The sequence below is a fragment of the Gavia stellata genome, chromosome 15 (genome assembly GCF_030936135.1).
Source record: "Gavia stellata isolate bGavSte3 chromosome 15, bGavSte3.hap2, whole genome shotgun sequence".
Classification (NCBI taxonomy): domain Eukaryota; kingdom Metazoa; phylum Chordata; class Aves; order Gaviiformes; family Gaviidae; genus Gavia; species Gavia stellata.
This window is the reverse complement of record NC_082608.1, coordinates 11,599,258-11,612,501: the sequence shown is the minus strand read 5'-3', so window position 1 is coordinate 11,612,501 and position 13,244 is coordinate 11,599,258. Positions and strand designations below refer to the sequence as shown.

General features: G+C 42.8%; 1 protein-coding gene across 3 annotated transcripts; it reads right to left on the bottom strand.

Annotated features, from left to right (window-relative positions):
• Positions 1 to 1,602: 1,602 nt before the first annotated feature.
• RGS9BP (regulator of G protein signaling 9 binding protein) lies at positions 1,603 to 7,402 on the bottom strand. 3 transcript variants are annotated; one of them, XM_059824857.1, is made up of 3 exons: positions 6,910 to 7,402; positions 6,222 to 6,307; positions 1,603 to 1,753 (listed from the first exon to the last, which is right to left on the bottom strand). In XM_059824857.1, exons 1-3 carry the CDS (start codon positions 7,375 to 7,377, stop codon positions 1,651 to 1,653), a joined length of 657 nt encoding a protein of 218 aa, XP_059680840.1. In that variant the 5' UTR covers positions 7,378 to 7,402; the 3' UTR covers positions 1,603 to 1,650. The 3 variants fall into 3 exon arrangements, with proteins under 3 accessions (XP_059680840.1, XP_059680839.1, XP_009817687.1); XM_059824856.1 differs by lacking the exon at positions 1,603 to 1,753 and having other exon boundaries at positions 3,658 to 6,307; XM_009819385.2 differs by lacking the exon at positions 1,603 to 1,753 and having other exon boundaries at positions 6,267 to 7,402.
• Between the last annotated feature and the right edge of the window lie 5,842 nt (positions 7,403 to 13,244).

Genomic DNA, 13,244 nt, shown 5'->3' with positions numbered 1-13,244 from the left:
CATCACTGTAATAGTTAATTTCAGATTAAAAACAAGGTCCACCATTATCTTACAACTTTATTTGGCTTACATGCTATCCTATGAGTTGGGAGATGATTATACTAAGTAAGTTCTTGGTTTAACTTATATGCATCTGGTAAAAGCTTTGTACCCATAAAGATGTAGTGTCTACTATATTGAACAAATTGTTACAGCCTCAAGTAATAAAAAATTAAGAGATTTCACTGAGCATGTCTACTTAAGCTGACTTATTTCAAAATGACATTTTAAGATTTTTAAGGCTTTTAAGATTGTTTAGCTCATATAATATCAACAAATAGGCAGACTTAACGAATATTATAAAAAGTAAATAGATTATTCACTGTATAGTTTTCCAAGTATTATGTCCAAAATGTGAATAATTGCCAAATCTAGGAAATGCGGGTTTATGATTATAGCACCATTATATAGATTGACTAAAAATGAAAAATATAGCTATCTTTATACAAAACAATATTCCAACAAATCAAAGCAGATCAGAAAACTAGGTTACAGATAGTATTAACAACTGGAAATGTTCTACTTCCAACAGACACATAATGGATTACATGTCTTATGCAAACTGAAATCATGGTTTTAATTCTGCAGATTTTAATTACATGAATAGTCTTCACACATGTAATTTCTCACTAAACTGAGTAGTAATGGCTTATACGGGTAATGATTCAGACCACACTGTCTAGGACCCAGAATTCAAATGTGTATTTATATATAAAGTTACACATGCAATTAACAGATTAAGTTGCTAAGGGGTATCATGTTTGGTGTGTCAGGTACTTCTCAGTCATTTTATATGGTATAAATAGTTAAATATTTTCTTTTATCTTCTTTTCTCATTTCCACCTTTCTCACTTGTTTTTCTCCCAAGGTTTATGCTATTTATATATAGATTTTTCCAGATCGTACAAAGGAATTGCATTTGAATTTTTAAATAACTTTTTTTTCTCAAGACAATTATACATGGCTGTATGACCTGATGTTTACTATTCTTACAAAAACTCCATGATTTTTGAAGTCATGTTTTAGGCTATGTAATTCCTTAGTGCTGTGACACGTCAGTGAGTTGAACATTTGTGTGCAAGAGACAGACTTGACTGATCATAGACTTCAGTGGAAAACTGAGCAAAATAACAGACCACACATTTATACTATGATTGTGCACTTGAATTAGAACTAGCTTTTAGAGGATTTGTTAGGTTGTTTAATTTGGTGGAGATGTTATTAGTAAGTATAGGATAAATAATGTCATGCAATAAAGTGTAAATAAAACATACAGTTCAATCAAACAAAACAAAACAAAAAAAACCATCTGACCCTGTGGAGGCTCAAGAAGTCAATTTCCGACACTTACGAAAACCACAGTAGATATTCTGACAAAATTACTGGAACCGAGCAATAAACATAATTGCTTTTGCTAACTAGCCTCTGTGGGTGACAGGTTTTCAGAGATGCTGTAATTTTATTTGTATTTGCCTACATGGCTTCTAGTCACATTGCTTCCAGCATGAAATGCTTGTGCTTGTCTGTATGAGAAGATGCAGAAGAGCCTTCATGCTGGTTAAATGCCATGTGACTTTTCACCTTTCCACAGGTTTGATCAGTGGTAGCTGATTAAGCTGCATTTCCAACTGCATCACGGTACTGCAGCAGCAAGCTGTCAGGATGGATGACACAATCCAGCCTTCTCGGACTACCCTCTTCCAACAGAAAGTTCCTTGTAGCGTGAAACAGAGAGAAAAGGGTTGTCTTTTGTAAAATTGATATCAACCTGTAGCAAATAAGGACATTTTTAATCTTACTCTGTATTGAGTTAATCAGAGAATGGGTAGTCAGTTCCACTCAGGGATATTTTACATTCTTTGTCCCACTGGATATAGGATACTACCTTCTTACAGAGAAGCTATAGTTTAACATTGTGATCCTATTGTATCATATTTAACAAAAAGCATACTTTGCTAACATAAGATGAAGACATATTTACATACATGCATCTCCATCCTTTTCTTGTCCTTCCCTCAACACATGCAGATAATTTTATATGAAAGACGTTCTTTTCTAATCCCACTTTTTCTGGATCCTTACCATAGCAAATGCTGCTCACATGTTGACTACTATTTTGTCCAGATCTTCTCCTGCATTAAAAGACTTACATAATCGTATTGAGAGAAAGCACTTAGAGATCTGTAATCCACTGGTCTTCCTGAATGACTTTTTACATAATGAAAATCTGTGAAGGGTAAATATGTTGACTAGGAGTTCCATTAGCACTTAATAGAAGGTATTTCTGGAAAATTTACATGAACAACACAAACCTTGCAAGAGAAGGAAAAGAAAGCCCATAACCAATCCTTTCAGACTACAAACAATAAGCATGTGTTTAATTTTTAATCTGAAAGCTAATGACACCAGTCGTTTAGTCCATTTTTAAATAATTGCATTCACTTAAAAATATTTTCAGATTTACTTGAAGAATTTTGAAACTAATTTTATTTCATATTCATAATGCTGAAGTTTGATGTTACATTGTTTGCAACATAAGGAGAATCACTTTAATTGTGGTTCTGTGTTGTCTTTGTTAGTAAGCTAAAAAACAGTGTAGATGGCTTTTTTGTGATAGACTGGAAGTCCTGGAATAAAATTACAAATTGCTGCATTTAACAGACTCAGTTCTGATAGTTTGATACAACTGTTGATCATTGTTGCTATCAATACCACAGGACCAAATTTCACACTCGTTAGGTTGTTTGTATCTTTTGCTAAAGTAAATGCAAGCTTTGGTGGCTGAAAGGGGGCAGAGTTTGGGTCCTGACACAGTGAGGCTCTAATACGGCAGTCTAGTCTAATACGTTCTCCAGTTTTCAATAGCCCAAGTCAATGGTTCTGTACTTTACTTAACAACACTGAACGAGCAGTGCTGAAGGCAACATCATCCCTGTTATCCTAAATGTTATTGTAGCTGTTTCCTAAGGCAGAGATTTCTTGACTTTTTAGACTGCTGATTCCCTTGCAGTAAAAATTAAGATATATCACTATATGCAACTTTGGGAGCTTGAGAAGGGTGCATTTATGTAAAGAAAACTGTAATGAGAGGGCTTAGCATATTACTTTTATTCCTGTGGTTGAAATAGGAACTTTTTGTTTAGAAGAGCTTACTGACAAGCTGTATTAATATTCCAGTTTTTGTTTGGTTTTAATTACTGCTGCAAGCCAACCAGTAAGTTATAAGAATGTACTTTATTCTAAGTTAAATAAATAGTGACAGTAACAAGTTTGAATTACTCAAAATGTAGAAAATACCACCCATGCACAGGCAAAAACAGTGTAATTCAAGTCAGGAATCAGATTTTAGTATACAGCAAATTTAACATGTGTATCCTGTGAATAAAGACAAAAGAACTGAAGCAGAACAACATTGAAATTAAGCAATGACTATCTTCTTTTGTACTGAAAACACAGTAACATTCTCATTCACTGAACAGCATGAGAGTATTTGCATTTTCATCATGCTATTTAAATATAGAGTATTTTGAAGTTTGATTTCCCATTTTTCACTTACAAAAATAGCATTTCCAGTCTCCTTCCAGTTGCATTCGGGGGGGGGCGGGGGGGGGGGGGAATGAAGACTGCAAATCTACAACATCTCTTTATTTCTTAATTTAAAAGAAGTATCAGTACTTTTGGGCAATGGTAGTTTCATCTTGTTTTGATTTGGTGCGCTCCTGCGCCTGAACTCTGTCACATTGAGCGTACACTTGTATCAAGTGTAGGAGATTAATGGCAGGAACATTATCCATTTAGATGGTGCCAATCCTCTCTTAGAATTCTACTTAATCTTTTAATTTCAGATAGCCTAAATATAAGATGATACAGATTTTTAGGAACAAACTAATGATGAATAAATCTTTAGCCAGCTTTGTCTTAAGATTTGAAAATGCATTATTTTTCCAAGGTCCAATCTTTTAAATACTAATTGTGTGCATATTCATAATGAAGCAAGACTTACATAATTACAGGCTACTTAAATGAATTATTTGAGTCCTGTATCAAAAAGTCCGAATTCCAAAAAATGCAATGGACTGAAAATTTACAATTTACAATATACCAACTCACTGAGGCTTGCTTTTGAAGATGAGATTCCGTATTCTTAAAAATTCTTCTACACAACTAACCGTGGATAAACAGTATACCCATTTCAGGATACCAAGATACAAAATGAATGCTGTAGGTGTTACTATTTACTTATCCACCAGAAACCAGACTTGCATTACTTGGGTTTCCAGAACATGTGGTTAAACAATCTGATTTCAAAAGGAACATGGAGTTTTCAAGAAGCACAGTATAGAGTCCAACTTCTTGTCCACCTTCCGGTGAACTAACTAAAAGGAGAGTGCAAAGAGTGAAAATACCCACAAATCCTTAGTGACTAGCAACGGCAATCCAAATACGTACATTCTCCTGCAGCTTTTGCTGTATTTTCCATAAATATGTTTATTCAATATGATTGTGAAGGAGATCTCATTTAAATCAACACAGAGTAATTCCACCTTCTCTAGACAGACTGAAACAGTAGCACCGATAAATACAGGCTTGACTTTGTTAGCATGCTGCCAGGGATCTCCGCGAACCTAGATTAACTACGTATAAAACACATCCTATGGAATGACTGAAATACAATAGAAAGGAATGTTGGGTCGTCTTACAAAACTGTGAATTCCCAGAAGGATGGAGTTAGACTGGATCGATGTGCAGAACTCATATTATCCTTCAACATGATGATAGTCTATAGCCTTTAATTCAGGCCTCCACTTACTATTTTTCCTCACCTACATTTTTTATTCTCACCTACAAGTGACCAGATTCAAAGTTGTCACACACTTTTTCTCCCCAAATCCAGTTCTCTTAAGTTTTAAAGAATAAACTGTTTGCTGCAGTTTTTCAAAAAGTATGTTTAGTTCTTAACTCAAAAATATTGGCTGTTTATGAGTGTTGTCAACATGATTTTATTTAACAAGCATGAAGACTGTTGTCTAGTAACTTCACAAAACATGTCTGATTGTTACTTTTTGATAATGTGCCCATAATCAATGGGCAGTAGTAGAATAGTAGAATTAGTAACTTATTAAAGTAGAATAGTAACTTATTAAAAACCCATTAATTACAGGGTCTTTATATTTGCCTGTGGAGTGCCTCATACACCTATGGCACTATAAAGTATGTACAAACCATTCTTGAACTGTAGGTAGTGTGATAGTGTGTGTTCACAGTAACGGAAGATATTTCCTTAAGTTACATAATAAATACATAACATAAATGTTTTACAAAAAATTCTAGAGCTTCTCTGCAAAGTTAGTGTCTGTACCCCCAGGTTTACGTTTAAACGTTGACAATTTTATAGGGAAGCACTGGGAAGTTTTATGCTGCTGTTGCATTTACCTCCCAAAATTGCAGTGTATCAAATCGGACTAATCCTACAGGCTTCCTGTTTCCCAAATGATTAATCAGACATGAATGAGATCTGAAACTGAGACACATTTTTAGCTTTGTCTGGATTTCTGCAAAGAATTCAGGAGCTTGCAGAAATGTGACTGTACATATATAGGCATCAATCCCTGCCTGTGAACATGAGAGGGGATCTCTTTTTTTTTTTTTTATTATTAGAAAGGTCTGCTTTAACTCAGTATCATTTTTGTTTGCCAGAATCTGTTTTCAAAAATTACTGCTTCTGCTGTGGGTAGATTCATTGCTTCTATTTTCATAGTTAATTGTGAAGTATGAGCTCTTCGCTTCTACAGAAAGAAAAATTTTAACCACTGGTAAGAATCAGCCGTTCTGCAGAGGAAAACAAAATCACGGTAAATGTGAATGAGGCTTGCTAGTATTTTTCTGAATATGCAATTTTCCCTTTATTCTCTCTTGATTTGGAAAGCCATTAGTCATTTGCGTACACTGTGCCAACCCATGCAACTGGGTTCTGTACAATCCGGTCTAAATCAACAAACAGTATTTGGTATCAAACATTGCTTGTTGTTTTCTCCATCCTCCTCCATACCTCCCCCCTCCCCAACCATTAACTTATCTAAAACAGAGGTTGTTTACATTCTTTTATTGGGGTTTTCATCCTTCCCCTTTTCCTCCACTGAAATAATATTTTGTGTATTTGATGAAAAAAACAACTTACGCACTTTGTCAGACAAAACACCTGTGTTAGCCTCCAAATTTGTGTTACTCCCAAATGCTGTAAACAGTGACCAGCAGCAAACAGCAGAGCCTATTCAAGAACGAAAAATACAGGCTTCTGAGAATAGCAATCTATTAATAGCGGACAAATCCCTGTTATAGCCAGGAGTGATAATACCCTGATACTTCATAGTTAACCGTTACAAGTCCAGCAGATGAGGACATCCTATTCTGCAGGCTGATTTGCATCTCTTTTCTTCAAAAAGCAAGAAGAAACAAATTGTGCATTTTAGGATATTGAGAAGCAGAAGTTTTCCTTTGTTTATTCAAGTGCTAGGTTTAAATTTTCAGCTCATTCAAGTGACCCGTTTTGAAATTAAAGGTGAGGCGTGAAACACTCCAAAGACAGACTGGAGAGGGGTCGCTCTTGTCAGAGCCTGCACCACCCTAAGAGAGTTTCACCACACACACTGCCAGGACAATAGCGATAATGAGCACAGCGGAGAAAATAATCCCAGCTAGAACTTTGCTGATATCGCAGAAGGATTTATTTTCCTCCACAGAGATCATGCCAATAGAAGAAGCGCCCACGCTGATGGTGGATTTTAGTTCAGCCCCTGGGTCTTGCTTAGCTTCTACTGTCCACTGGGGGACATTGACCTTCATTTCCATCTCGTACATCATCTCTCCTACCTGGTTGATTTCGTTCTCTAGGTCTTTCAAATCCACCACGTCTATGTTGTGCTCAGCCTCGTATTTCATGTTCTGGACGCTCATGGCCCTGGCGGCCACGCCAGAGGTTCCCCCACTCATGCCTGTCTGGATCAGATGCTTTTTGGGGACGTTCAGCGGGAACTCATGGCCCAGCTCCAGGGCTCTCCTCATGTCGATCTCCAGGATCTCTAGGCACGTGGAGAAAATCACCCATAGCCTCTCGAACTCGGCTTTATCTTCCTTACTCACGGTTTTGTCCTTCAGGACCGTGGTGAGCTTGTTCCTGTTGGCCACCGCTAGCTCCTGGGCTTTCTGCCGGGTTTTCTTGAGCTCCTCCCGCAGGTTCTGGGAGTCCGAGGTGCCGCCGATGGTCAGCACCATGTGCCGGTAGCAGGCGGTCACCTTGTTGAGCGCGTCCAGCAGCGCTTTGCACTCCTCCTTCACCATGGTCCCGGCGGCGGCGCGGGGCCGCGTCCCCGCCGCTCTGCCCTGCTGCCGCTCCGCCCCGATTACCCGGTACCGGGACCAGGGAGCTGCCCAAGCCAGATACTACCAACACACATGGCAAGTGGTAGCTTCGGGTCGCGCATGCATTCAGCACCCTCTTACCCGCCTCGCGTCTCCGCCGGCTGCTCAGGCGGCGCCGGCGCCTCTGGGAGCCCGGTCGGGCTGCGGGGAGCCCCGGGGGGCCGGCAGCATCGCTCCCCGCCGGATATTGCCACCGCACAGGAGAAGCGGGGCGGCTTAATCCGCCCCGCGCTGAACGGCAGCCAGCGCTTCCAGCGATCGGGCGCCGCTTTTTGAAAAGTGCCAGACACCGAGGAGGTAGGAGAAAAGAGACAGGCGAAGGCTAAAGCTCTGGAGAACGGAAGCCGGCAAGCTGGCTGCCCCCGGCTGCCGCGCCGCGCCGCGCCCGCTGCCCCGCCGCCGCCACTCGGTTTAACTCGTCCCAGCTGGGCGCCCGCGGAGTCACATGGCGCCGCGCTGGGAGCGCCCGCGGCTTCCCGGGCGCGGCCCGGCCCGGCCCTATAAGCCCTCGCAGGCTCCGCCTCCGCAGGCTCCGACCTCGCAGCGCCTGCCTGGCTCCTCGCTCGCTTCTTGCCGGCGCCCGGCCATTGGCTTCGTGCGGCGCCGCCGCCGCGCCGGGCCCGCCCTGGATCCCGGTAGGGCTTGGCTGAGGCGCGGAGCGGTTGGGGGAGGTGGGCCGCCGGCGGCTCTCTGCCGCCGGGGAGGAAGGGAGGCAATGCTGTCGGTGTAAGTAGCGCTCCCGCTTCGGGCGCCCCCGGCCCCCTCCTCGGCGGGAGGACGGCTCCCCGCGGCGCCGAAGGGAGCGCGCGGTTGCGGGACCCGCTGCAGGGAGCCGCCCGGCCCGGCCCGCGGGGCAGCCGCCGCCCCGCCGCCGGGGAGGTCCCGGCGGTGCCCTCCCGCCCCTCCGTGACGGGGGACGCGGGGCAGGGCGCGCGCGCCCTCGCGTGCCGTGCGCCGGGGGCGGCTGGGCCGCGGCCTGGCCGCCGTGCGGCGGGTGGGGGCTCAGCCGGCCTCGGCCGCGGCCTGCTCCCGGGCTGGAGCTACGGCGCGGGGCCTGCGGCGGGGCTCGGGTCGTGCTCGCTCCCGCGCCATTCGCGGCGCACGGCGCCGCCGGCCAGGCGGCACCTCCGGCCGCACGAGCAGACGGTGCCTGTCAGCGCCCAAGGTCTCGCTGGCACCTGCCTTCCGTCCCGCTCGTTTACCGCGGGCAAGGGGCGGACACGTTTAGTGCGTTGTTGGACTTCATTTAACCCCGGCGACGCAGGTCACTGACGTGAGGTCAGGGCGGTCGGAGTCCAGCCAGCCCTCAGGGCGCGGCCGGGGTCCCGCCGTGCCGCAGGCCCTCCAGGGCGGTGCTGGGGGGAAGAACTGCTGTCTGCCCCTTGGGCGCGGGGGGCAGCGCTGGTGTGCGGTCCGGGGTGCCTGCGGCTAGCTCCAGTCAAGCAATCGCACGTCAGAAAGTGCAGGAAGCCCCAGTTCCTCACCAGCAGAAGTAACGCTTCACAGACTGCCCTTGTGAATGTGCTGAAGTACCATGTAATGATTGGTGATGGACACTGGGTTGTCTTTGTATGCACATCTGAACCTTCTAGAAGATGAGAATTGATGAGTTGAGTGCTGCATAGTAAACTAAACCACGTTGTCTCTAGCGCGTGGTGTGTCTTTGCCAAAGCGGACTTCTGGAGAACTTGCTTGTGCTAACATACGCTACTACGCAGGCATCAGTGTTCGTGGGTAACCGAGTGGTTTTCTGATGCTATAGTAACTTGAAAAAAAGATGTGAAGATGTGCTCCTGTGAGAAGGGGGAGCGTGACCCTTTCCCTTATCCTGCCACCCCTGTAGTGCAGCGTGTGCTATGAGCGAGATAATTTGCTATGGGGAGCAGAGTCCAGGCAGACTGGCTTTCTGGTGCTGCGCCCAGCCTGAAGAGTCTAGTCTAGACTGTGTTCCTTCTTCTGGATCTTGGTAGCTTGGACTCCACTGACTGTTCTTTGTTCTGCCTTAATTTTGGCCCTAATTCTAAGCCATATGTAGCTTCTGCTGCAGGTTGCCACCTGTGGAAGAACCTACCTTTTAACTTCCACAGACTGCCAAGTTACTACAGAGTAAAGTGAGTAGCTCAACTTATGTGTTGGTAGTCTAGAAGAAACAAATAAATAATGCCTGTTTCCTTGTAGGAATAAAGAAACAGAGGATGATTTTGACCTGATTATAAATGAAATCTTATAATTGCTTAATCATTGTCAGGTGGAAAAAGGATTAGGACTCCAGATTCAAACCCAGAGTTATGTGACTTAAGTGTTAAGCTTATTGCTAACTAAATTATGCATATTTGTGGGTGTGTATAGTAGCTGTGTTTAAAGTCTGCCATGTATCACTAAAGTTACTGTTCATTGTGGCACATCAGAATCTTGGAACTGCTCCTCTGAAAGTAGCCAAAAAGGGGAGGGAGGGGGTGTTGTTTCAGGAACATGTGATTGCTTAAACCTGAGGATGGCAGCAGTTATAATCTGTATCAGATAATGCCTAAATACATCTTTAGGTGTGTCATGTGGGAAGAAAGGCTGTTACTTACATTAGTTCTAAACTAAGTTCAGCTGCATGCAATTGTCCAATTCAGGTATATTGTGGAAACTCTTAAAAATTCACTTGTAGTTTGTCAGACAGGCATGATCTGAAAATCCAAATCTTGATACTGCTTTCAAACAAGATGCTGACTAGCAGAAATATTGTCCTGGGAAAACTATTAGGATAGAGTGTAAAAATCCTTACAAGTGTATTAGGAAGCAGTATAATGAGTAGGAGGAGAAAGGTATTTCTTAGTTCTGTGGAAAGGCTTTCTTGCAATAGATGTTAATGACCATATTCTTCCTATTCCAGTACCCCTAAAAATGCAAAATATTCTGTGATGCTTCTTGAACATCACTACCTGTTAAATGCTGTATCTTCATTTTAATAGACTTCGAAGTAGAATTTTAGGTAAATAGAAGTCTGTTTTGTTTAAATGGTTGGTAAGCCTTGCCTGATGGGCTTGCTTTTGGAGTAAGCTCATATACTGAATTCGGTCTGTATAATGCTGTGGCCTGGGAAAGCTTGAAGCCACTGTGAGATGAGGAAGAAAAATAAGGATGGGATAGAGTGAAAGTGAAATATGATATCAACCTCCTCCTTCCCCCAATAACTGATAACACTATGCAACTTCCTTCAATAACTATTCTGTGATTTGCTTTCTGCTAAGCATTTTGCTGGTCAAGTGACTTGATTTGATCCATAGTAAGTATCTTAATTTATATCATGGAAGAAGGTTAGACTGGTATGTCTGTGTCATGGTGTTAGCTGTCAGGAAGCTGTTAATTACCTCAGGCTGGTGTATGGTGCTTTATGTAGCATCAAAACACCAGTTGCAGTTAAATTATTTCACTAGTTAAAGGAACTTACCTGCTGAATTGTGCTCCAACCTTCCTTACCCTTCCTCTGCTCCCTAAAGGAGGGAACTGGTATAGTTCTGCAATGTTTTTCATAACTAGATACATAACTAGATACTCCAGTAATGGTCTGATGTTCAAGTTTCTTGCAATGATGAGGTAAGACTTAGTGCTGGTCTGCAAGGACTTGGTTTTCCTATTGAGATGCACGGAGAAAGGATTAAATTTTTGTCCAGTGGTCAGGTCTAAGGACAATCTGGACTAAGGTAAATGAGGTACAGGGTGGCTGGCTTCAGTTCCCTTGTATTTTTGTGGGTGGCCTGTGCTGGGTCTGACCCTGCATACTTGGTTTCTTTACAGACTTGCCACTAGCCTTGGGGTTGATACCAACCTTATGTGGTCTGTTGTGAACAGTAGCGGTCTGTAATGTTGTAGTCAAGAAATGGCATTACCTTCTGTCACCCACATCTCGGCAGTAGCGTGTTCGTGCCCATTGCACCCTCAATACACAGGCTGTAGAATTATACCACTGTCTTGCCTCAGTAACTAAAGGATAAAAGAATTAGCTTAAGTAAAACACTGTTTATTCTTGTATTTCAATGCCTTAGTTTTTGTTCCCCCCTCCAAAAAAGTGCATGTGCTGACACCTCTGCAAGCCTGAGGAGGTGGTCTTAAATATAACTCACTAATATTTGGAGGAAGCATCCTTGTTTGCGAAGCTGTTTTGGGAACTTTGTACTTTCTATTAATGTTTTTCCTCCAAACATGTTCCTTGCAATGGTTTATGTGGTTCAGTGCTCTCTGCACTCTATTCCAAGGCTTGCTTGTGAATAGCTCAGGGCTCCCCATCTGAGAATTTAATGTAGTTTTAGTAGTGGTAAGCCAAAGAACAAAAATTCTTTGCAGCTATGCTGGTGGATTTCTAAACCTGCAAGAATTCAGAACTGGGAATCTAGTCTCTATTCTGCTGCGAAGAGGAGAATGCAGCTTGTTCCTAATACTTGGCTAATGACAAGTAAATTATCTCAAAAATCAGTGGAAGTGACTGGATAAGAGTGGGAAGCTTGCCTGAAGGATGAGCCACTCCTATTAAAATGTACTTTCTCTGGAGGAAAGAAATAGTGACTGTGGAGGGTCAAGCCAGTATGTTCTTTGTCCTCAAGTCTGAGACAAGTAAGAATGTGTCCACATCAACCTATGGTGCAAATACACTGTTAAAATACAAAGGGTGAACCTTCTTACTACTTTTTAAGAGTGAGGTCAGTTTTAGAGTTCACGAGGTGGAATTCATAATGAAAAGTGGTGTGAGGAACTGATAGAAGTGGATCTGCACAGTACTCCCCTGTTGCTGACAAGTGCTGTAGGGTCTCTGGGGAGGTGTGTCTGAGAAGGGTGGGAGCAGTAGTAGGAGAGATGGAGTTGTTAAGCCTAAAAATGTCTTGGGGGGTGTTGGCAGGAACAAAACCAAAATCATGAGATCCTGTGCCAGCTCTTAACCCTTCAGTAGGAGAAATGTGAGTCTGAAGGGGAGATGCTGAGAGAAATTAGCATCTTCCTGGAATGCTGTTGACACCTTCTTTCCAGAACCTGTTCCATTGCTGTCAGACTGATGTTCTGGGATCATAAACTTAGTTTTTTTCCCTGGTTGCTAGAAAGTCTTGAGCTGGCTGATGCAAGTTCACCACTCTATAATCTGATAATTCAGAGATGTTATTCTGACATACTTCACTTTCACAAGCTCAGTGCAAGCTGCAGCTGAATCTAAAAGGGGCAGGAATAGATGGTTTCCTCCTTTGCTCTCTTGTGGTGAGCAAGGTGCACTGGAACATGTTTCTCAGCTCTTTTTCATAAGAAGCTCAGTGTTCATCCCTTAGGGGTGGGAGCAAGGTTTCTTGCATGCTCAGAAACAGAAAGGATCTTTTGTTTTTATTTTGAGGTGAATGCTGATTTGAGGGCTCAAGTCCAGATTGTAACCTTTGCCTGGAAGTGGGGTAAATATGAGGAGTAATAGTGTGGGTAAAACAGTGGCTGAAGTGGTAACTAGATTTTTATTTGGACTGAGACTAGTTATATGCCACTGTTAGATTCCTGTTTGCTTGTGAAGTGCTGTAAGATATGCTTGGCTTCAGCTGTTCTTGCTAACAAGCAGTGTTCTTAAAGACAAAAAAGCACTTCTGTAAACAAAAAAAGAAATTAAGTCATTTAGAATGGGGGAACAATTGCTTCCTCCTTTTTTTTCCTGCAGATCTGTGCAGTTTGCTAGTGTGATAAATACACATACAAACTTTATCAGAAATGTCTGTCTGCTACTCCGAGCTAAACATCTTTTAGTTGAGTAATAAGTTCTTGCTTGTTCTGAT